Source organism: Pollicipes pollicipes, unplaced genomic scaffold (assembly GCF_011947565.3).
Source record: "Pollicipes pollicipes isolate AB1234 unplaced genomic scaffold, Ppol_2.1 Scaffold_6052;HRSCAF=7182_pilon_pilon_pilon, whole genome shotgun sequence".
NCBI classification, from domain to species: Eukaryota; Metazoa; Arthropoda; class Thecostraca; order Pollicipedomorpha; family Pollicipedidae; genus Pollicipes; species Pollicipes pollicipes.
The window spans coordinates 25,494,005-25,512,798 of record NW_023596805.1 but is presented as its reverse complement, the minus strand read 5'-3'; the positions used below and the strand labels follow the sequence as shown (position 1 = coordinate 25,512,798).

Genomic DNA, 18,794 nt, shown 5'->3' with positions numbered 1-18,794 from the left:
TGGGTCCGCCAGAGCCTGCCCGACGTGGTCTGGGTTAGGTGGACCCGGAGGGGAGTGGGGCGGGGCGCCAGCGCCGGCCGCTCCTCGTCCCCGCCACTGTCTGGGTCCGCCGGAGCCTGCCCGACGTGGTCTGGGGTAGGTCGACCCGGAGGGGAGTGGGGCGGGACGCCAGCGCCGGCCGCTCCTCGTCCCCGCCACGGTCTGGGTCCGCCAGAGCCTGCCCGACGTGGTCTGGGGTAGGTGGACCCCGAGGGGAGTGGGGCGCGGCGAGATGTGGCGACACGACGGCGGGCGGTTGTCGTGTTTTGTGAACGGGCATGTCTTTTGTGGTTGACGACAGCGTGAACAGTGTATGTGGCACGGGCGGTAGTTTGGCGCCATAATTTCGGCGCGGACTCTGCCGCAGTGCGCGAACCTGGCTGCCCAAAAATGCTGTCATCTGAGTATGCGCCATTTTATCGTCTGCTTGGAGGAAGTGCTATTGTATTAGATGTCTTGCCTTGAGTACTGCAAAAGTCTTCATTAGCATTGTCTAATGAATGCTCGTAGGATTTCTCTCTTAAGTTGCGGGAAGACGAAGCTGCAAAAGGGCTGCAAAAGCTGCATAATCCTTGTTACACTGGGGTTAGGTATGTTTTCCGCTTAAACGAATGCGATGGTACATCCTTCACATATAAGAGTATGTCAACCACGTGTGTTTCGCATCAGGCGTCTTTTATGATGAACAAATGTTTAGCCATTCACAATAGTCGCTGGGGGATTCATACCTGATAATAAAACGTCATCAATCGCTTCTTCAAAACTAGCGTTTTATACATTCCTAGGACGCGCCTGCGATTGCCCCTGCGGGATGTTCTCGCCGCCGTCGTCGACAACCCTCATGGCTGCTTAGAATCGCTGTGAAACTTTCGCAGTTTTCTTAAAGCTTGTGCTTCTCTTAGCACGTGCCGGGACATGCGCACTGGCCCCAGCGATATTGGCTCTCTGCCCTCTTTGGACTCGGCGCTACCCGAAGACCAGCCGTCTCTGTTGAAGCTCTAACGTGGGCGCTGCGCAGTCTGACGTAAACTGAAGCCGTCGTGCTTAACCCGCCGTGATTTGGCGCTGGACGTGCTAAACTTACCCGAGGGCATGAGAAGCTACAGGGTGGCGCCCACAGTGGCGTGGCAAAAGTTTGGAACTCGCTCACATTCGCACCGCAGGACTCCGAAGGCATCTATCTCATGGCTCGCTGTTTCCTGTTATCTGACTTCATGACGTCTGTCGAGCTTGAAATAAAAGCGATTCCAACATTGGGCGCGCGTCATTGCGAGATCTCTCCACCCAGCTATGAGCACTGGTGGCTCATGCAGCCATCGCATGTTCGTCGCGTCGTGGAATGATCCAGAGCCGGAATGGCGCATGATCCAGCTTGGGGCGTGAACCGAACCCGGGCCCTCCCGGTTAGAACGCCAGCGCCCTAACCGCTTGCGCCACCGTGCCCGGCAGACATCGCGCTGCCTGAGTCGGTGCACCTGTACGCGCCGGCGGCGGACGGCGTCCACGTGTACGTGTGCTGCGGCGGCCGAGAATTCCAGCTGTGGCATCTGCTCAGCTGTCGCTCCGTGCACACGTTCAGAGGTCAGACTGGGGTCAGAGGTCGGGTCATAGTCGGGATCGGGGTCGGGGTCAGAATCAGAAACCGAGGTCGGGGAGGGAATCGCAGTCAGAGTAGGGGTCGGGTTAGGGGTCGAGGCCGGGGTCAGAGTCAGGGTCGGGGTCAGGGGTCGGGGCCGGGGTCGAGGTCGGGGTCGGGGTCGGGGTCGGGGTCGGGGTCGGAGTCGGAGTCGGAGTCGGAGCCGGAGTCGGAGCCGGGGTCAGAGTCGGGGTCGGAGTCGTGGCAGGGATCTGGCTCATGTTCGGGTACTTGTTTCCGTAAACACTGCATTGACTAAGTTGGTCACGCAGATCCCAGTGGATCACGTCCAGGTCAACAAACCGTTTTGGGGACAGATTGTACCTGTGAGGCCACGTGAAGACATTTGTCCCTGCTTTAGCCTCACTTTCTTGACCAGGGCCTCACTGGCCAGCATGGTCGAGCAACAAAGGGGCGTAATGGCCGAGTGGTTAGTGTGCTGGGCCCCACATGGAAAACCGGGCTCGAACCGCAGTTACGCTATGGCCCCTGAGCGCTAAATGGCCTCTGCTACCGCTGACGCTCCATAACAGGGCGTGTGACGACATGTGTCATACCCCTTACAAAAGACCGGCAGCATGAGCGCGGTCTTCGGGGCGCGAGCCCACACGTGCCGCACGCACTGGGGCAGCCTCGTCTTCGGCAGGTCACACCGGTGACGTCACGTGCGTATACCCGTCGCCGGACGGACGTCACGTGGTCTCCGGCTCCGAAGATTGTCAGGTGATCATCTGGAGCGCCACCAGCTTCCGCTCGCTATTCACCATAGAGTAGGTGTTGTTGTTGCCGTTGGTGCTGCTGTCACTCTTCAGTGTCATAGTTATGTACTCGTACCTTTGCTGCTCGACTTAGAGTAAGCGTTGTATGTTTTTACTGTCGAGCTATATTTTATTATATTTTGTATTATGTTATATTATATTACAGTTTTGTTATATTATGTTTTTGTACATTATATCTTGTTTATTATATTATACGTTTATTTTATATCATTTATATATATATCATATCATTTATATCATTATATCATTATATTATACGTTTATTTTATTATTTGTATTATGGTATATTATATTTTTATTTATTATTCTAGTTGATATTTGATTGGTAGCAGCTACTATGGTACGCCATGTCCCAGATAAGAACAAGGATCAAAGCCATTGCGATGTTACACCCTCTTCCCTTAAAGTCGCCTTTCCCCAAAACATGGGCGGTCCTGGCTGTCGTATTTATGGAGTAAACTTGTGTGTGTTTATTTGTACGGGTTTTCTTTTAATCAGCTTCTGCGCTAAGTTTCGTTTGTGTCACGAACACGTCCTGTCATCCATGAGGCTCTGCCAGGGGAGCTGGCTTGTCCCGGCATGTTAAACCAATTAAACCACACAAACCACACAAACCACTGCTCAGCATTTTAAAATGCCTGGAATCTCAACGACATCGCCCCCTTGATGCATGTTTCCGCTTTTATCGGGAAAATGTATGCCAGAGGTGAGCATCGAACCCACGCGCTGACGCGCGGTGAACAAACTGTGTCTATCACTGCGAGAAAGCGAGGGATGCGTACCAGGCGCTGCCACTCTGCCGCAGCCGGCACATCGCCTCCGTGCTGTGCGTCTCGTCTGCCAGCCTGGCGAGCCGGGGAGACATCGTGGTCAGCGGCGGGGAGGACAGCTGTCTGTACGTGACACGGCTCAGGAGCACCGAGCACGCTAACGGTGAGAGTCAGGAGCACCGATAGTGCTTATGGTGAAGATCAGGAGCACCGAGCACGCTCTCGGGGGGGGGGGGGCTAGGAGCACCGAGCACGCTAACGGTGAGAGTCAGGAGCACCGGTAGTGCTTATGGTGAAGATCAGGAGCACCGAGCACGCTCTCGGGGGGGGGGGGGGGCTAGGAGCACCGAGCACGCTCACGGTGAGAGTCAGGAGCACCGATAGTGCTTATGGTGAGGATCAGGAGCACCGAGCACGCTCTCGGGGGGAGGGCTAGGAGCACCGAGCACGCTCACGGCGAGAGTCAGGAGCACCGATAGCGCCTATGGTAAGAGTCAGGAGCACCGAGCACGCTCTCGGGGGGAGGGGGCTAGGAGCACCGAGCACGGTCACGGTGAGAGCTGGTAACACTGAGAACGTTACGGTGACGGACCAGAGCACCGGGTACGCTTACGGTGAGGATTAGGAGCGCCGAGCACGCTTAGAATGAAGTACGCAGGAGTTTGACCCTAGCTGTGATGTAAAGAGAGAACATTGTGAAGAATGTCTCCGCACGGTAGTCCGTCTGGGAAACCGAGCTCAGGAAAAGCTGAACTGATCGTCGCGCAGGTTGGGGCAATTTTAGTTATAACCGCACGGAACTGCTCAGCGCTAAAACAACACACCGGCGGTGATGAGCACGCATGGAGCCTCGCGATCATTTTCCTGAAGATGCGGCTCGTACAGCATGCTGGCGCTGAGCTCTGAAGGTGCATATTTGTGGACGACGTAACTCAAGGGGGAGGACATCGCCCACCGCCGCGTGGCGATGGTGATGTGGGTTTTGGGTGCTGAGTGACAGCTTTAAGTCTGGCTGTCGGTGCGCAGCTTGACGACGTCACGTCACAACTGACGTGACGTCATGTGACAGTGACGTGGCGTGACGTCACAGCTGACATGACGTGATGTGACAGCATGATGTGGCGTGACGTCACAACTGACGTGATAAGCGACGAAAACAGTTCGGTGAGTCGCAATTTAGCGTCTGGTTATTAGTATTCACGTGACTGATGTCACTTATGTGAAGGATTATCAATGTGTTTGCGCTCTCTGCCGCCAGATGTCAGCAGTGAGCCACGCCAACTGTCGCAGCATAGGGGCCCCGTGACCTGCATCGAGATCAACAGCGAGTCGGAGGTCATGGCGTCAGGTCGGTGTGAGGTCAACGGGGTGGAGGGGGTCAAGTCAAGCCACAGCTGTGTGGTCGACGTGCGCAGTGTCTTGTTTGGGGAGTTGCGCATGTGGTGTATTTCTGTCGTCGAGTGGTATCTGGACTCTGGCCACCGTCATCTGAAAGTTGACTTTTCAAGACCATGCTGCGGCACGGTGCTCTTGTATATGAAGCTTTGCTGTGGGGAAGGTCCCGTTGTGTGATCACATGGTTACTTTACGGGCGTGATGGTCATTTACATTAATAAGCCTGCCACATATACTGACGTTCAGAGACCTCTTCAGAAACCTAATTATTTCTTTCCAGCGTGCGCCTTGTTTTTTTATCGTAGCTGGCATGAATATTTATGTCAATCTGTGCTTTGTGCAAACAAGCAGACGAGCACGACTTCGTGGAAAACATGTTGACGGCAAGCGGGTTCCAAATTGAACAGACTTGACTTCGTGGAGTGCTGTGCGACAGCTAACGGCAGATATGCCACAAACGATGCTGAGCACAAACGAACCGCGGCCCAACGGCACGCAAAAGCACAGCAAACAGCACACACAATTTACGAAATATTGCAGGTCTAAGAGCGCCCTTTGCGCATTGAAAAGAAGCTAGTCCTACCGTGCAACCTCGTGAGGGAAGGGGGGGGGGGGGGAGCAGTAATTCTTACGTTGCACATCCGGATTTCCACAGAGTAAACGGCGGCACTTGTCAGTTTCGGTCTACAGACGCGATTAGTCTCGTCAGTGTGTGACAGATGCGGTGAGACCAAGCCCGAGTTTAGCCTGGCACTGAGAAGCGCGTTGCCCCCGCGGTGCCGTGAACTGCGGCATGCTTGTGAAACCAGCATTTCTTTCGTACCCTGATGTACTATTTAATCCTTATATACAAAACGGATGTGCCACGTTATCCATTGGTCTGATCGCAGCACGCTGTCACTCGAGCAAAGTCTTACAGAAGTTCTTCAGTTTTGGCGCCGCCGACTTCCCCCGCGGGTGTCTAGTGTCGCGCAGCCAGACAGCGACCATGACATGTCTAAGCCAGCTGACATCTGTCCGCTCGGCAGGGTCGCACGACAAGACGGTGATCCTCTGGTGTCTGGAGTCGCTGACGGTGCTGAACGAGATCAGCGTGCCCGCGGCCGTCACCCACATGTCCGTGTCCGGCGGTGCGGTGAGTTACCGTCATGTCCGTGTCGGGCGGTGCGGTGAGTTACCGTCATGTCTGTGTCCGACGGTGCGGTGATTTACCGTCATGTCCGTGTCCGGCGGTGCGGTGAGTTACCGTAATGTCCTTGTCTGGCGGCGCGGTGAGACCAATATGTCCGTGTCGGGCGGTGTGGTGAGTTACCGTCATGTCCGTGTTCGGCGGTGCGGTGAGTTACTGTCATGTCCGTGTCCGGCGGTGCGGTGAGTTACCGTCTTGTCCGTGTCCGGCGGTGCGGTGAGTTACCGTCTTATCCGTGTTCGGCGGTGCGGTGAGTTGCTGTCATGTCCGTGTCCGGCGGTGCGGTGAGTTACCGTCATGTCCGTGTTCGGCGGTGCGATGAGTTACCGTCATGTCCGTGTCAGGCGGTGCGGTGAGTTACCGCCACGTCCGTGTTCGGCGGTGCGGTGAGTTACTGTCACGTCCGTTTTCGACGGTGCAATGAGTTGTCGTCATGGGTCGCTCGTGTGCCGGCCAACATTATGGTGTCCCGTAAAAACATGTTTTTTTAAGCGACGTGACGCACATCGTCGCATCCCTTTCATGGAGCGCCAGCAACTACATTGACTACATCAGCGCCCAGGGGCCATGGCGCTACCGGGATTCCCCGTGGGGCCCCCACGTGGCGGTCCGACGCGTCTACCATTCCGCCATAACGCGCCAACCCATGTCACAAACACATTGCATAGTTAAGTTGCATTGCATACTTAAGTTGCTAAGTGCATTTGCGAGGAACATTATTGACATAGATGAGATAATAGAAATAGCCTTTTTCCACGGAGAGGAACCAGGCGAAAGGAGATAAAGATGTATTGGTATTTCGGCAACATGTCGTCTTTCCAAACAATAGCAGAAGTACAATTTTCACATGAGGTGGAGTTTCACAGACCGCGATTTTCACGTAAATGACACCTCTGCTATTGTTTCCACAAAGGCATGTTGTCCAAATATCAGCACATCTATGTCACCATTCTCTTGTTTTTTTCTCTCCGAGAAATAAAACTATTATTAACGTCTTATTTATGCGCATATATTGCATGTGCAGCATGAGGTAACGAGCGACGGTGACCAGAAGTGTGAGGGACAGTACGGTTTTTGGCTTGACGTCGAACGGTGAGAAGGGCACACACTAATACTGGCTGCGTGCTTCTCTGATGTATATCTAGGGTGCGTACTTCAAGAAAGGCCGGCAAATGTGCAATGAGAGAGAGAGAGAGAGAGAGAGAGAGAGAGAGAGAGAGAGAGAGAGAGAGAGAGAGAGAGAGAGAGAGAGAGAGAGAGAGAGAGAGAGAGAGAGAGAGAGAGAGAGAGAGAGAGAGAGAGAGAGAGAGAGAGAGAGAGAGAGAGAGAGAGAGAGAGAGAGAGAGAGAGAGAGAGAGAGAGAGAGAGAGGGAGAGAGAGAGAGAGAGAGAGAGAGAGAGGGAGAGAGAGAGAGAGAGGGCACAATGTCGCACTCCAATTATCCAAACAAGCATGGTGAACCCACGAGGAAAAAATCTTTTTCGTCTTGATTTAGACGCCAGAAAATGGCGCTCCATACCGTTTCTAATGGCGGCCCTGAAAATGTCAGCCATCATTTTCCATCGCTTGTGCTGAATGATAGCAATTTCCCGGCCTCTACGCTCTCGTCAGCTTAGCTCTCGGTTGATAGGATCACCTACCACCATTGGTGTAGAGCGTGCCATTCAGCCGTCCCACGATATTCGCTCCTCTCTGTCAATACCCCACACATGCGACAACTGATCTCGTTTTACATGCAAATGGTTTACATTGTTGGGTTTTTCAAGGGCGCCACGAAATGCAACCGGTTCACGATTTACCTATGGAGTAATTCTGGCAGGTACTTCACGACGTGAAATCGTTCGGGGCTTCATTAAACATTTAGCGTGGCAACCGTGGCGACATTCAAGGAAATGTTTAACAGTTGAAGATATTGAAACGAGCACGAGAAGCAGCGAGCAGGTGTAAAAGACTGCTCTAGATATCATGATATCTCTATTTAGTAAATATGCTCCTCAAGGCGTAATTTCATTCGAATAACATTATTATGGCGTCGTGGATACCTGGATGACCTTGAAATAGTCTGCAAGAAATAGTCTGCACATCTTCGCCGGTATGCAACTCAGAAACTAGAGGGGGTTACGTCTTAAAAAGGACGGGCTGTGAACTGCACCGAATGATATCCAACATTTTTTTCGTTCAAAATTCCATGCAAATGTGTAACATCCTTGCAAGCATGCTTCCTCAGGAGCACGGATCTATGTGCCATGGTGTGTGCCCAACGGTCGCCCCAGCGTCCAGGTTGACCTGACCTGTTGGCTGCCAGATGTTCCTGCTGACGGCCTGCCTCGACATGATGGTGTACGTCCACAGCTTCACCACCGGCAGTCCTCTGCACTCGCTGCACAATCATCAAAGTCAGGTAAGTACTGAACCTCGTCAGCTGTTGGGGGTCAGTCAAACAAAATGGCCGCCGTCACGCGTCCATGTTATGGTTGGATACGCCCGGTCTGGTGTGTAAGCGTATGTTTAACCTTTTTACCCGGATCTTTCGATGATAGCTATTGAAACGAAGTAGATACGGCTGGAATCACTCCTACGCTTAACAATCGATAAAAACCTACCTGCGGTATATCGCGAGCAGCGTTTTTCTGCATATGAATTCATTACGTCGAGAACCAGATCTTTAAACCAGAAGACTTTGATTTTTTTGCGTCGTCTCAGGTGACGCCCAAGTTCAGCTGCCTCTGCTCTGCTGTCCTCAGGTGTCGTCTCTGGCGTCATACCCGAGCTCAGCTGCCCCTGCTGTTGCCCTCAGGTGTCGTCTCTGGCGTCACACCCGACCTCAGCTGCCTCTGCCCTGCTGTCCTCAGGTGTCGTCTCTGACGTCACACCCGAGCTCAGCTGCCTCTGCCCTGCTGCCCTCAGGTGTCGTCTCTGGCGTCACACCCAAGCTCAGCTGCCCCTGCCCTGCTGCCCTCAGGTGTCGTCTCTGACGTCACACCCGAGCTCAGCTGCCTCTGCCCTGCTGTCCTCAGGTGTCGTCTCTGGCGTCACACCCGACCTCAGCTGCCTCTGCCCTGCTGTCCTCAGGTGTCGTCTCTGGCGTCACACCCGAGCTCAGCTGCCTCTGCCCTGCTGTCCTCAGGTGTCGTCTCTGGCGTCATACCCGAGCTCAGCTGCCTCTGCCCTGCTGTCCTCAGGTGTCGTCTCTGGCGTCATACCCAAGCTCAGCTGCCCCTGCCCTGCTGCCCTCAGGTGTCGTCTCTGGCGTCACACCCGACCTCAGCTGCCTCTGCCCTGCTGTCCTCAGGTGTCGTCTCTGGCGTCATACCCAAGCTCAGCTGCCCCTGCCCTGCTGTCCTCAGGTGACGTCTCTGGCATCATACCCAAGCTCAGCTGCCCCTGCTGTTGTCCTCAGGTGACGTCTCTGGCGTCGTCGAAGGACGGTGAGCTGGTGTGGCCGGCTGCCGGGACTCAAAGGTGTACGTATACGACATCGCTTCGGCCCGACTGCTGCGCACGCTTCCCCGCCACGGCAGCGCCGTGCTGGCGGCCCGCTTCGCCTCGCGGGGCCACCTGCTCGTCACGGCCGGTCAGTGTCACGGGGGTCACGTGATGTGTCGGTCGGTGGAGAGCTGGTCTGTCACGGGTGTCACGTGATGTGTCGGTCGGTGGAGAGCTGCTCTGTCACGGGTGTCACGTGATGTGCCGGCCGGTAGTTAGCTGTTGTGTCACGGCGTGTCACGTGATGTGCCGTGGCGGATAGCGCGGTGTTGCGAATGTCGGTGGAGGGCTGGTGTGTCACGGGTGTCACGTGATGTGTCGCGGTGGCCAGCGCAGTGACATTAAACCTGAGATAGCGTAGCTGTGGGTTTCTTGGTGTATCATGGTGTACGTGACTTTTCAGTGTCGATCATGTAGTTTACGGTTCTTGGGTGGGTGTTATTCATTTGTGTGTTGTCTTTGCTCTTCAACGGCACGTCATTCATTCCTTAACACGGCGGTCTGTGGGTTGTATGCTGTTCCCCTGCGCCCCGCCTGGCGGCAGAGCAGCTGCAGCTATCTAAAACGTGTCGAACGTCGCGACTCGTTCCCGGCTCTGGTCGATGATTGAGAGTGTGTCAAGACGGTCTGGGGAAGTCGGCCATGATTCATTGTCTGATCAGAAGCTGTTGCGGTCCATGCCGCTTTTTGTTTTTGTTTTGTCGAAGCGGTGAGTATGCAAACTCTTATAACGAAGCGTTGTGGTAAGACGAGTGTGTGAAGACAAAATCTGATGATCAGGCGCCATAGTGCTGGGCGTTGGACTAACTCGAGGTTCGTCTGCCGGCCGCCAGGTGCCAGCAGGGTGCTAGTGACCCACGTACAGCCTCTGACAGTGAAGCCGCGCGTTTACGTGTCGGACCGGAAAAAGATCCCGGTGGAGCACCAAGCGGACATCACTTGTGTGGACATATCAGCTGACGAAACTATGGTCGTTACGGGTAAGATACCCGCCGCTTTGAATCGTTTCGTTGCTCGTGTGCCCGAACCCGTATTACGATCTGTTTGCATGGTTAGCCCAATATAAAGCGTGTTGACTTCTTCGTAGAGTGCAGTGCGTTTCGAGGTCCGTGGGCGAGACAGGGCAGACGTCGATGCGTAACTTGGTTATCAATAGACGTCTGGGACTATGGGCATGATCATGCTCTGATGATGATCTGATGACACGTTGAATTTGTTTTAAGCAGCCCGTGACTGCGCAGTTGTGCATCGAGATGTATTAAGATAGGTGGCTACTGATTGATGACTCCTGTCTACTGTTAGCCCTCCTCCCTCCCCCCCTCCCCCCCCCCCGCTACAGGAAGACTAACGTGTGTTTGCTCACTACCCACTATCCTGTCTATGTTACCGACTATTGAGAAGAGGATTTTGCTTGTGACGACGAAGTGTATGCTTATTTTTCAAACTCCTGGAATGGGAAAACCGTGTACATCCGTATTGTATATGGGTAGCATTGTCAGTTTAGTTCCCACGATTGTATCCCACTATGGCAACCTCTTGTACGATTGTACTCAGTTATTGTACTGATTTAAACTGCAGATCAGCCAAAGAGCCGTTGTGACGAAAGCACCGTCGGCTGCAGTAACCACATTTCCACTGAAAGCACATCCTCGTGTTCGTCTCTAGGCTCCTCCGACTCGCACCTGAAGGTGTGGCTGGCGCCATCCGGTGACCTTCACGCGACCTTGGAGGGTCACACGGGTCCGGTGACGTGTGTGCAGTTCGCGCCGAACGGTCTGTACGCCGTCAGCGGCTCGCAAGACACTTCCATCCGCGTCTGGGGACTCACGCTCAATCTGGTGGTGGCCGCCTTCACAGTGAGTGTGACGTCATCTGTTCTTATGATGTCATTAGATTTACGTCGACGTGCGTCTAGAGGCTGAATGGGAGCTTTCTCGGAGTTCTTGGCGTCATCTCATTCGGTGGCGTCATTAGAAGACGTGTGACAATGCAGTCGCAGACAAAAAGAAAAAAATTCGGTCACTCGGTGCTCTCTGACGGGGTTTCACTTGATCACATCAAAGGCCTGAAGAGACCTCTGCTGAAAGGCCTCTGCTGCTGAAAGACCTCCCAATTTCATTACACTAGCCTTAGAAAGCTCTATCACTATATATAGCATTCATCTTTCCTTCGCTACATCGACGATGCTTTCCATGAACCTTAAATGGAAATCCTCCACTCATTTCTCCAAGACGACACGAATATATGGTGATGGTTCGCCTTTTCCTGGCGAATCTACACCTCTCTCTCCCGGCGTATCTACACCCCAGGCTCCTGGCGTATTTACATCGCTCGCTCCTGGCGTATCTACAACTCCGGCCCCTAGCGTAACCACATGCTGGGTTCTTGGTCTACGTACATCATTCTACATATATCGTTCCTGCCGTATGTACACCCCTAGCTCCTGATGTATCTACACTGCTCGCTTCTGGCGTATCTGCACCCCTGGCTCCTGCGTATCTACACCGCTCGCTCCTGGCGTATCTACACCCCTGGCTCTTGACGTATCTACACCGCTCGCTCTTGGCGGTTTACACCCCTGGCTCCTGGCATATCTACACCCCTGGCTCCTGGCGTATCTCCGCCCCTGGTTCCCGGAATATCTACACCCCTGGCTCCTGGTGTATTTACACCCCTGGCTCCTGGCATGCCTCTGTCACTGACGCGATGTGTCCGTGGACAGGACCACATGACTCCGGTGGTGTCCGTATGTGTGCTCTCGGACAGCAAGCGCACTCTGTCGGCGGACAAGGGCGGCGTGCTCATGGTAAGTCACTCGCCGTGGCGTGACGTCACTCATGCAGCGTGATGTCACTCGCTGCGGCGTGACGTCACTCGCTGCGGTGTGACGTAATTCGCTACGGCGGGACGTGACGCCGCAGCGTCGTCACTCTGCCGTGCTTCATAAGAAATTTAGTTCTAAAATGCCCTAGTGCTTGTGTTAAAATAATTGACTTTCGCTAGACCAGCAGGTGCTACTTAAACCGAGATATCTGAAAGTCCTTAGGATTTATGATGAGGATATCCCACGGTTCAAGGCTGTGTTTATAGCCACGAGTTTGTGGAAAGTTGGCTTTAGTTAGCATGAAGACTCCTAATGACGACAAGTTTAAAACGCAAATGTTTTTTTTTTCTTTTTATCAAGGTCCTCAGTTCCTATGTAATTATATATATATATATATATATATATATATATATATATATATATATATATATATATATGTTACAGATGTTAGTTTTACAAAAGGTGTATAATTTTTAAGTGAGCATTACTGAAAATTTCGCAGCGATATCTCAAGGCGCTTTTAGATACCTCGAAAGTTAGACAGGGGGCGGGGGAGGTAGACTTGACCAGGTTCAATGCCGGCTTAAAAATGTATTCACCGGTGCAGCAGTGCATAATTATGTTACTTCTCAAATATACTACACAATTGTACATCTCAAAACCGTTCAACCCTACTAAACCGCCGCAACGTTTATGCTTGCACTGTTGTGTCGGGACCCTTGACCTCGGTGGGACACTACCTGGACTGGGGCACAAAGCGGATTCAAACAAGATCGCGGTCTGCCGTTGGTGACCGTCTCCTACGCTCGCCGACGTCATACCCTCCGGCCGCAGCTGTGGCAGGTGGAGACGGGCGTGGTGCTGCTGACCTGCCAGGGGCCCGGAGAGTTGATCCGCGTGACTCCCGACCAGACCTACGCCATCTCCGGCAACAGCGCTGGCCACCAGTGAGCTCACGGCGACCGGGTGCCGGCAAAGGGGCGCCCTGCTGGGATGCGGAATCCTGCGTTTCGGGCTCTGACGGCCTATGACGTCATTGGGATCGTGATTGTGAGAAGAAAGCCATGATTGGACTTGACTTTAGTATTATCGCCGCTGTTGTGTGCATGTTACATGACTGGTAAAGCTGTTGCAGGATCACGAAGTGCATCATTTTAGGAGTTGATTGTGTGCCACTTTTCGGGAATTGGTTACTGCAATTTAAAGTTTAGCCGCACTTCCTTATGCACTGACGTGTATTCCATCTGTTTCAGGCTGTATGTTTGGACGCTGAATAAAAACGAAACCAAGAACACAATCAGTCATAATGACGTCATACGCTGCTTTGACGTCAGCAGCGACAGCTTGCACGTCATCACAGGCTCCAATGACGCATCGCTCAAAGTGTGGACCATCGCGGAGGGGCGTCTTACGCAGGTGCGTGACGTGATAAAATGACGTAGCAAATGTGACAATGCCTAACGGGGCGGTACGGAGCGGTGAACTCAATTCAAAGGTAGCCAAAATTATTCTGAAGATAAAGAGACTGAAAAGATGTACTGTTTTTTTTGGTCATTATGGTCACCTCCCGCTGGCGGTAGAGCAACAGTATCGACAGTATCAGTGACTGACATATTTTCGCTGGTGTGGCACGGCAAGTTTCGAAATGAGGCCGACGCTGCTTTGCTTCTTGCGTGATGGAAATTCTTCCAATAAAACCCTGTTGCGCTTCTTGCGATAAAACCCTGTTATCTGGCGTCAGTTTGTAGCAAAAAATAAAAATAAAGAAACGTTTTCCGTTACTAGCTTACGTGATGCAATGCGCCATTAAATGAGGTCTTCAGCGGTTTTGTTTCAGCATTGCTCTTTGCTCGTAATACTTCAAGATATCAATTTAAGCGCTTAACTTACATTACGTTAATTTGATATTCTATATTGATATTTTGTTTTTATTTAATCTATTTTACTTTAACTGGTTGACTTAACTTGAAAAGACAAAAAATGATTTCCGTCATTCCTTTCAAGTTAATCACCAGCTTTCCATAAGGAATGCGTTTCTTGTCCGCATCGGTACCGTTGAGAGTACGTCTGCGAGCACGCTCTGCATCTGTGTGCGTTGTGCGCCACCCACCTGGCGACCAACTCCGGCCCAGCAGTCCAGCCCTGTTGCCAATACTTCCACCTTCAAATATGGAGGTAACCAAATCCACAGGGACGTCTGCAGCCGGGAGTCAAGCGTCGCTTCGACACTCTCAAGGGAACTCAGCGGCGCCACGTCCATCCACTCCCACTCCTTTGCCCACCGCCGCTCTAGTGATTGCCTTGTACTTGATACGATGTATTGCCAGGCATGACATCAGTTTTCGTGATACCACAGCCGACAAAAATGTGTGTGCGCGCTATGCCAACCGTCTTGTTACATTGGATCTAGACATTCCAACCCATCATGTGCTGACGGTGCCTTTCCGCCCATCTTGTGCCGGCTCCTGTCGACAGCGTCTTCCCGCCGACCTTGTGCTGGCTCCTGTTGACGGTGTCTTCCTGCCCATCTTGTGCTGACTCCTGTCGACTGTGTCTTCCCGCCCATCTTGTGCTGGCTCCTGTTGACGGTGTCTTCCCGCCCATCTTGTCCTGGCTCCTGTTGACGGTGTCTTCCCTCCCACCTTGTCCTGGCTCCTGTTGACGGTGCCTTCCCACCCACCTTGTGCTGGCTCCTGTTGACGGTGCCTTCCCGCCCACCTTGTCCTGGCTCCTGTTGACGGTGCCTTCCCGCCCTTCTTGTCCTGGCTCCTGTTGACGGTGTCTTCCCTCCCACCTTGTCCTGGCTCCTGTTGACAGTGTCTTCCCGCCCATCTTGTCCTGGCTCCTGTTGACAGTGTCTTCCCGCACATCTTGTGCTGGCTCCTGTTGACAGTGTCTTCCCGCCCATCTTGTGCTGGCTCATGCTGACATTGTCTTCCCGCCCATCTTGTGCTGGCTCCTGTTGACGGTGTCTTCCCGCCCATCTTGTGCTGGCTCTTGTTGACGGTGTCTTCCCGCCCATCTTGTGTTGGTTCCTGTTGACAGTGTTTTCCCGCCGATCTTGTGCTGGCTCCTGTCCACAGTTCTTCCCGCCCATCTTGTGCAGGCTCTTGTTGACGGTGTCTTCCCTCCCATCTTGTGTTGGCTCCTGTTGAGGGTGTCTTCCCTCCCATCTTGTGCTGGCTCCGGTGAACGATGTATTCCCTCCCATCTTGTGCTGGCTCCTTTTGACGGTGCCTTCCCTCTTATCTAGTGCTGATTCCTGTTGACACTGCTTTCTCCCTCATTTTGTGCTGAGTCCTGCCCAGTTTTCTTTCCTCCCATGTCGTGCTGGCTCCAGTTAATGATGTCTTCTCTCCCATATTGCGCTGTCTCCTGTCTAGGTGTCTTTCCTCCTGTCTTATACTGGCTCCTATCGACAATATCTTCCCGCCCATCTTGTGTTGGCCTCTGTCGACTGTGTCTTCTCTCCCATTTAGTGCTGGCTCCTGTTCGCATTGTCTTCTCTCCCATCTTGTGCTGGTCTCTGTTGGCAGTGTCCTCCCTTCCATCTTGTGCTGACTTCTGTCCAGATTTCTTCCCTCCCATCTTGTGTCGGCTCCTGTTGACCGTGCCTCTTCTGTCACGCCATGCTGACGGGGTGACCTCGGCAGGTGCTGGTGGGGCACGAGGCGGCGGTGACCTGCGTCGCCTACCCAGCCTATGTCAGCCACACGGCCGCCTCTGGAGGCGACGACTGTCTGGTCATGGCCTGGGACGTGGACACTGGTGAGGGAGTGGGAGAAGCTGATAGGTACAGGGAATGGACGCTGGTGAGGGTCTGACAGGGGTAGGGAAGGGACGCTGGTGAGAGGCTGACAGGGACAGAGAATGGACGCCGGTGAGGGGCTGACAGGGGCAGGGGAAGGACGCTGATGAGGAGCTGACATGGGCAAGGGAGGGACGCTGGTGAGGGGCTGACAGGGATATCCAGGCTGGGAATGAATGGCATGGACATGGACATGGACATGGGCATGGACAAGTACTAGTCTTAAATTGACAGGCGATCCTCATATGAGAGCTGGTGGTGGGAAGCTGGGGTTAACAGCCAAGTTTAGGAGGTTAGGGACAAGGAGAGGGACACACCTGTGTGTGGGAGGTGGTGCGTAACGACGGCTGTTGGGGTGATGAGTGTTCAACCGTGGGAAAGTTTCAGAAATTAGGCTCACATAGGATAGCAGACGCCGCCGGAAAAAGGTCATACGTTGGTGCTCCCTTTGCCTGTCCGCTTTGCTTTGTGAGCCAGGCAGCTAGGTTTTGTGCCACTATATCGTGTTCTGTGTGCCAGGGACGCACAGTCAAGGGAAGGGATGTGTCGGACTCGCCGAGACTGAGATGTTTGTCAGTCTGTCACGTCTGCCACCTCAACACTCAGGAGGTAGCAGACGGTAATCAAGCTACTTACCTTGGCCGTACAGTGAGAGCAGGGTTGGAACCGAACCCTGCTGTTAAAAAACAGGCTGCCCTCGGTTTCAGCCAAGGAAGAACTATGCTCGACTAAGTGTCCTGGCTCTGCACGGTGTGTTCCAGATGAGGGGCCGGTGACCTGACCCTGTGCTGACCCTGAGCTCCGGTGTTTCAGGTCAGACCCGCCAGGTGATCAGGGACCACGTGGCTCCTGTGACGGCGGTGTGCATGACGGCCGACGCCGGACTGGTCATCTCAGGTCAGCCCCTGACCCGGGCCGCAGGGGCTTAGGCGTGTTGGGTGCAGTTTGTGGGGTTACGTCACTAAGGTGTTGGACTACGTGAGATTGTGCATAGTTGTGTATGCTGTAGTTAGGAACAATGGTCAATACAGCTCCCTGGAACTTTTTCAAGATCATGATGATTTCTCCTACGATGGTAACGAACACCAAGGTGTCATACGAAGTCCGGTGGCGAAATAAAATATTATTTTAGATTTAGGGCTATAAGCGTTTAAGACCTGCAATTTCTGGTTTTATGGAATTTTGAGTTCTTGTATTAAAAATAGCAAAATTGCAATATCCCAGACTAACTCAGCACAACTTCCTTTCATTCCAGCAGATATTCACCAAAACTTATCATACCGAAAATGCATTCGCCAGCTGTCTGCTACACTACCTTTCATGTTTTGTATGGCCTTTTACATCAATTTCCATATGCTCTTTCGGCAAAAACCTGTCTTCCAAAATATAATACCATTATGTGCCGCTGCTACTTGCCGTGCCGTTGCCACTTGCCCATGTGCCGTTCCCCCCAGCCCCCCCCCCCCCGGTCAGACGTGCTGAAGGTCTTCTGTATGTGCAGTATGACCTGTGACATCACATGACCTCTGTCCCAGGCTCGGCGTACGGCCGCGTGTCGACCTCTGTCCCGGGCTCGTCGAAAAGCTGCCGGTCTGTGCACAGTGTGACCTCCGCTCAGCTGGGGCCTTTGACACCGCGTGACTCCTGTCCCAGGCTCGTCGAACGGCTGCCGGTCTGTACGCAGCGCGACCTCCGGCCAGCTGGAGACCTCTGACACCACGTGACCTCTGTCCCAGGCTCGTCGAACGGCTGCCTGTTTGTACACAGTGTGACCTCCGGACAGCGGGTGACCTCTGTGAACTTGCACGTGGCCGTGGCGGGTCTGTGTATATCCAATGATGCCGGAAAAATAGCGGCCAGGTTAGTGGAGCGACCAGAAAGCTTACGCGAAATGGACACAGAAGAGGGTCAAGTGTTCTGGATTTTAATTTTTTCCTGTGTGTTTTTCCTTTCGAACCTACAACACCGAAGTTTTAACCAGCGGTGTTTTGTCAATATATCTATTACCTCTTGAGAACAATGGCAATTTCTATGCGGGGGAGGGGTGGTGGCGAAAGCTGGCTTATTATGTACGCTGCTGTATTACGACTCAGTTTATACAATAACGGCTTAGGACTTGACATGTTATCGTTCTGTTATGACAAATATTCACAATTCGTTAAAAATTGGTGATGCATGCTTGTGAATAACACCGGGGGAATAACGTTACCATACGGACCGGGCGTACACTATCCCATCCGCTCCAGACCGGTAGGATTTTTTGTTTTAATACAAACAATCTTACCGGTGTTTTGAGTACTCGCTGGCATCTACCTTGCAAGACTATCCGGCAGCGAGAAGTCTGCTGTCTTTTTCATGGATATCACCGCCTTTTTTGGTATGCATCTTATCTCATTTTATGCGCTGGTTTTCCCCTAATATATTTCCTCCTCTATCTTGTACGTCATAAGTTTATGTTTAGCGTGTCCTGACAGCACATCTGGGTCACAGGCTTCAAAATAGCAAGTACTTTGCGCTGCTGAGCTTCTTAAACGTGCCGCCGCTGGCGAGGCAGGTGCGTCCTCGCACCGTGGCGCAACCAATCACAGGTGAGGACCCATCGTGTCGCAGCGGTGAGGACCCATCATGTCGCAGCCAAACACAAGCGAGGACGCACCGTGTGGTAGCCAATCACAGGTGAGGACAGCCAGCACGGGGCACGCGCCTAAGTCCACACACCTGTGGCCGGGACGGAGTCAGACTCCTGACATTTTCGAGTCATATCTCTTGTCGCGGTCATATCTCTTGCACATCGCATGAGTCTTGGTCCACCCGGATGAGCCAGGGTCTGCGTCGTTAGAGAGTGAGTCCGAGTCCGTAATGGTGACT

General features: G+C 53.0%; 1 protein-coding gene across 1 annotated transcript in view; it reads left to right on the top strand.

Moving 5' to 3' along the window:
• Window positions 1-4,495: 4,495 nt before the first annotated feature.
• LOC119104394 (putative WD repeat-containing protein alr3466) overlaps window positions 4,496-18,794 on the top strand; it is a 22,220-nt gene continuing 7,921 nt past the window's right edge. The window contains exons 1-13 of the mRNA XM_037228090.1: window positions 4,496-4,572; window positions 5,648-5,754; window positions 8,114-8,209; window positions 9,209-9,236; window positions 10,128-10,274; window positions 10,960-11,150; window positions 12,017-12,100; window positions 12,953-13,065; window positions 13,372-13,534; window positions 15,772-15,886; window positions 16,740-16,823; window positions 17,663-17,786; window positions 18,417-18,514. Coding sequence (XP_037083985.1) covers window positions 4,563-4,572; window positions 5,648-5,754; window positions 8,114-8,209; window positions 9,209-9,236; window positions 10,128-10,274; window positions 10,960-11,150; window positions 12,017-12,100; window positions 12,953-13,065; window positions 13,372-13,534; window positions 15,772-15,886; window positions 16,740-16,823; window positions 17,663-17,786; window positions 18,417-18,514 — 1,360 coding nt within the window. The 5' untranslated portion in view covers window positions 4,496-4,562. The remainder of the gene's footprint in view (window positions 4,573-5,647; window positions 5,755-8,113; window positions 8,210-9,208; window positions 9,237-10,127; window positions 10,275-10,959; window positions 11,151-12,016; window positions 12,101-12,952; window positions 13,066-13,371; window positions 13,535-15,771; window positions 15,887-16,739; window positions 16,824-17,662; window positions 17,787-18,416; window positions 18,515-18,794) is intronic.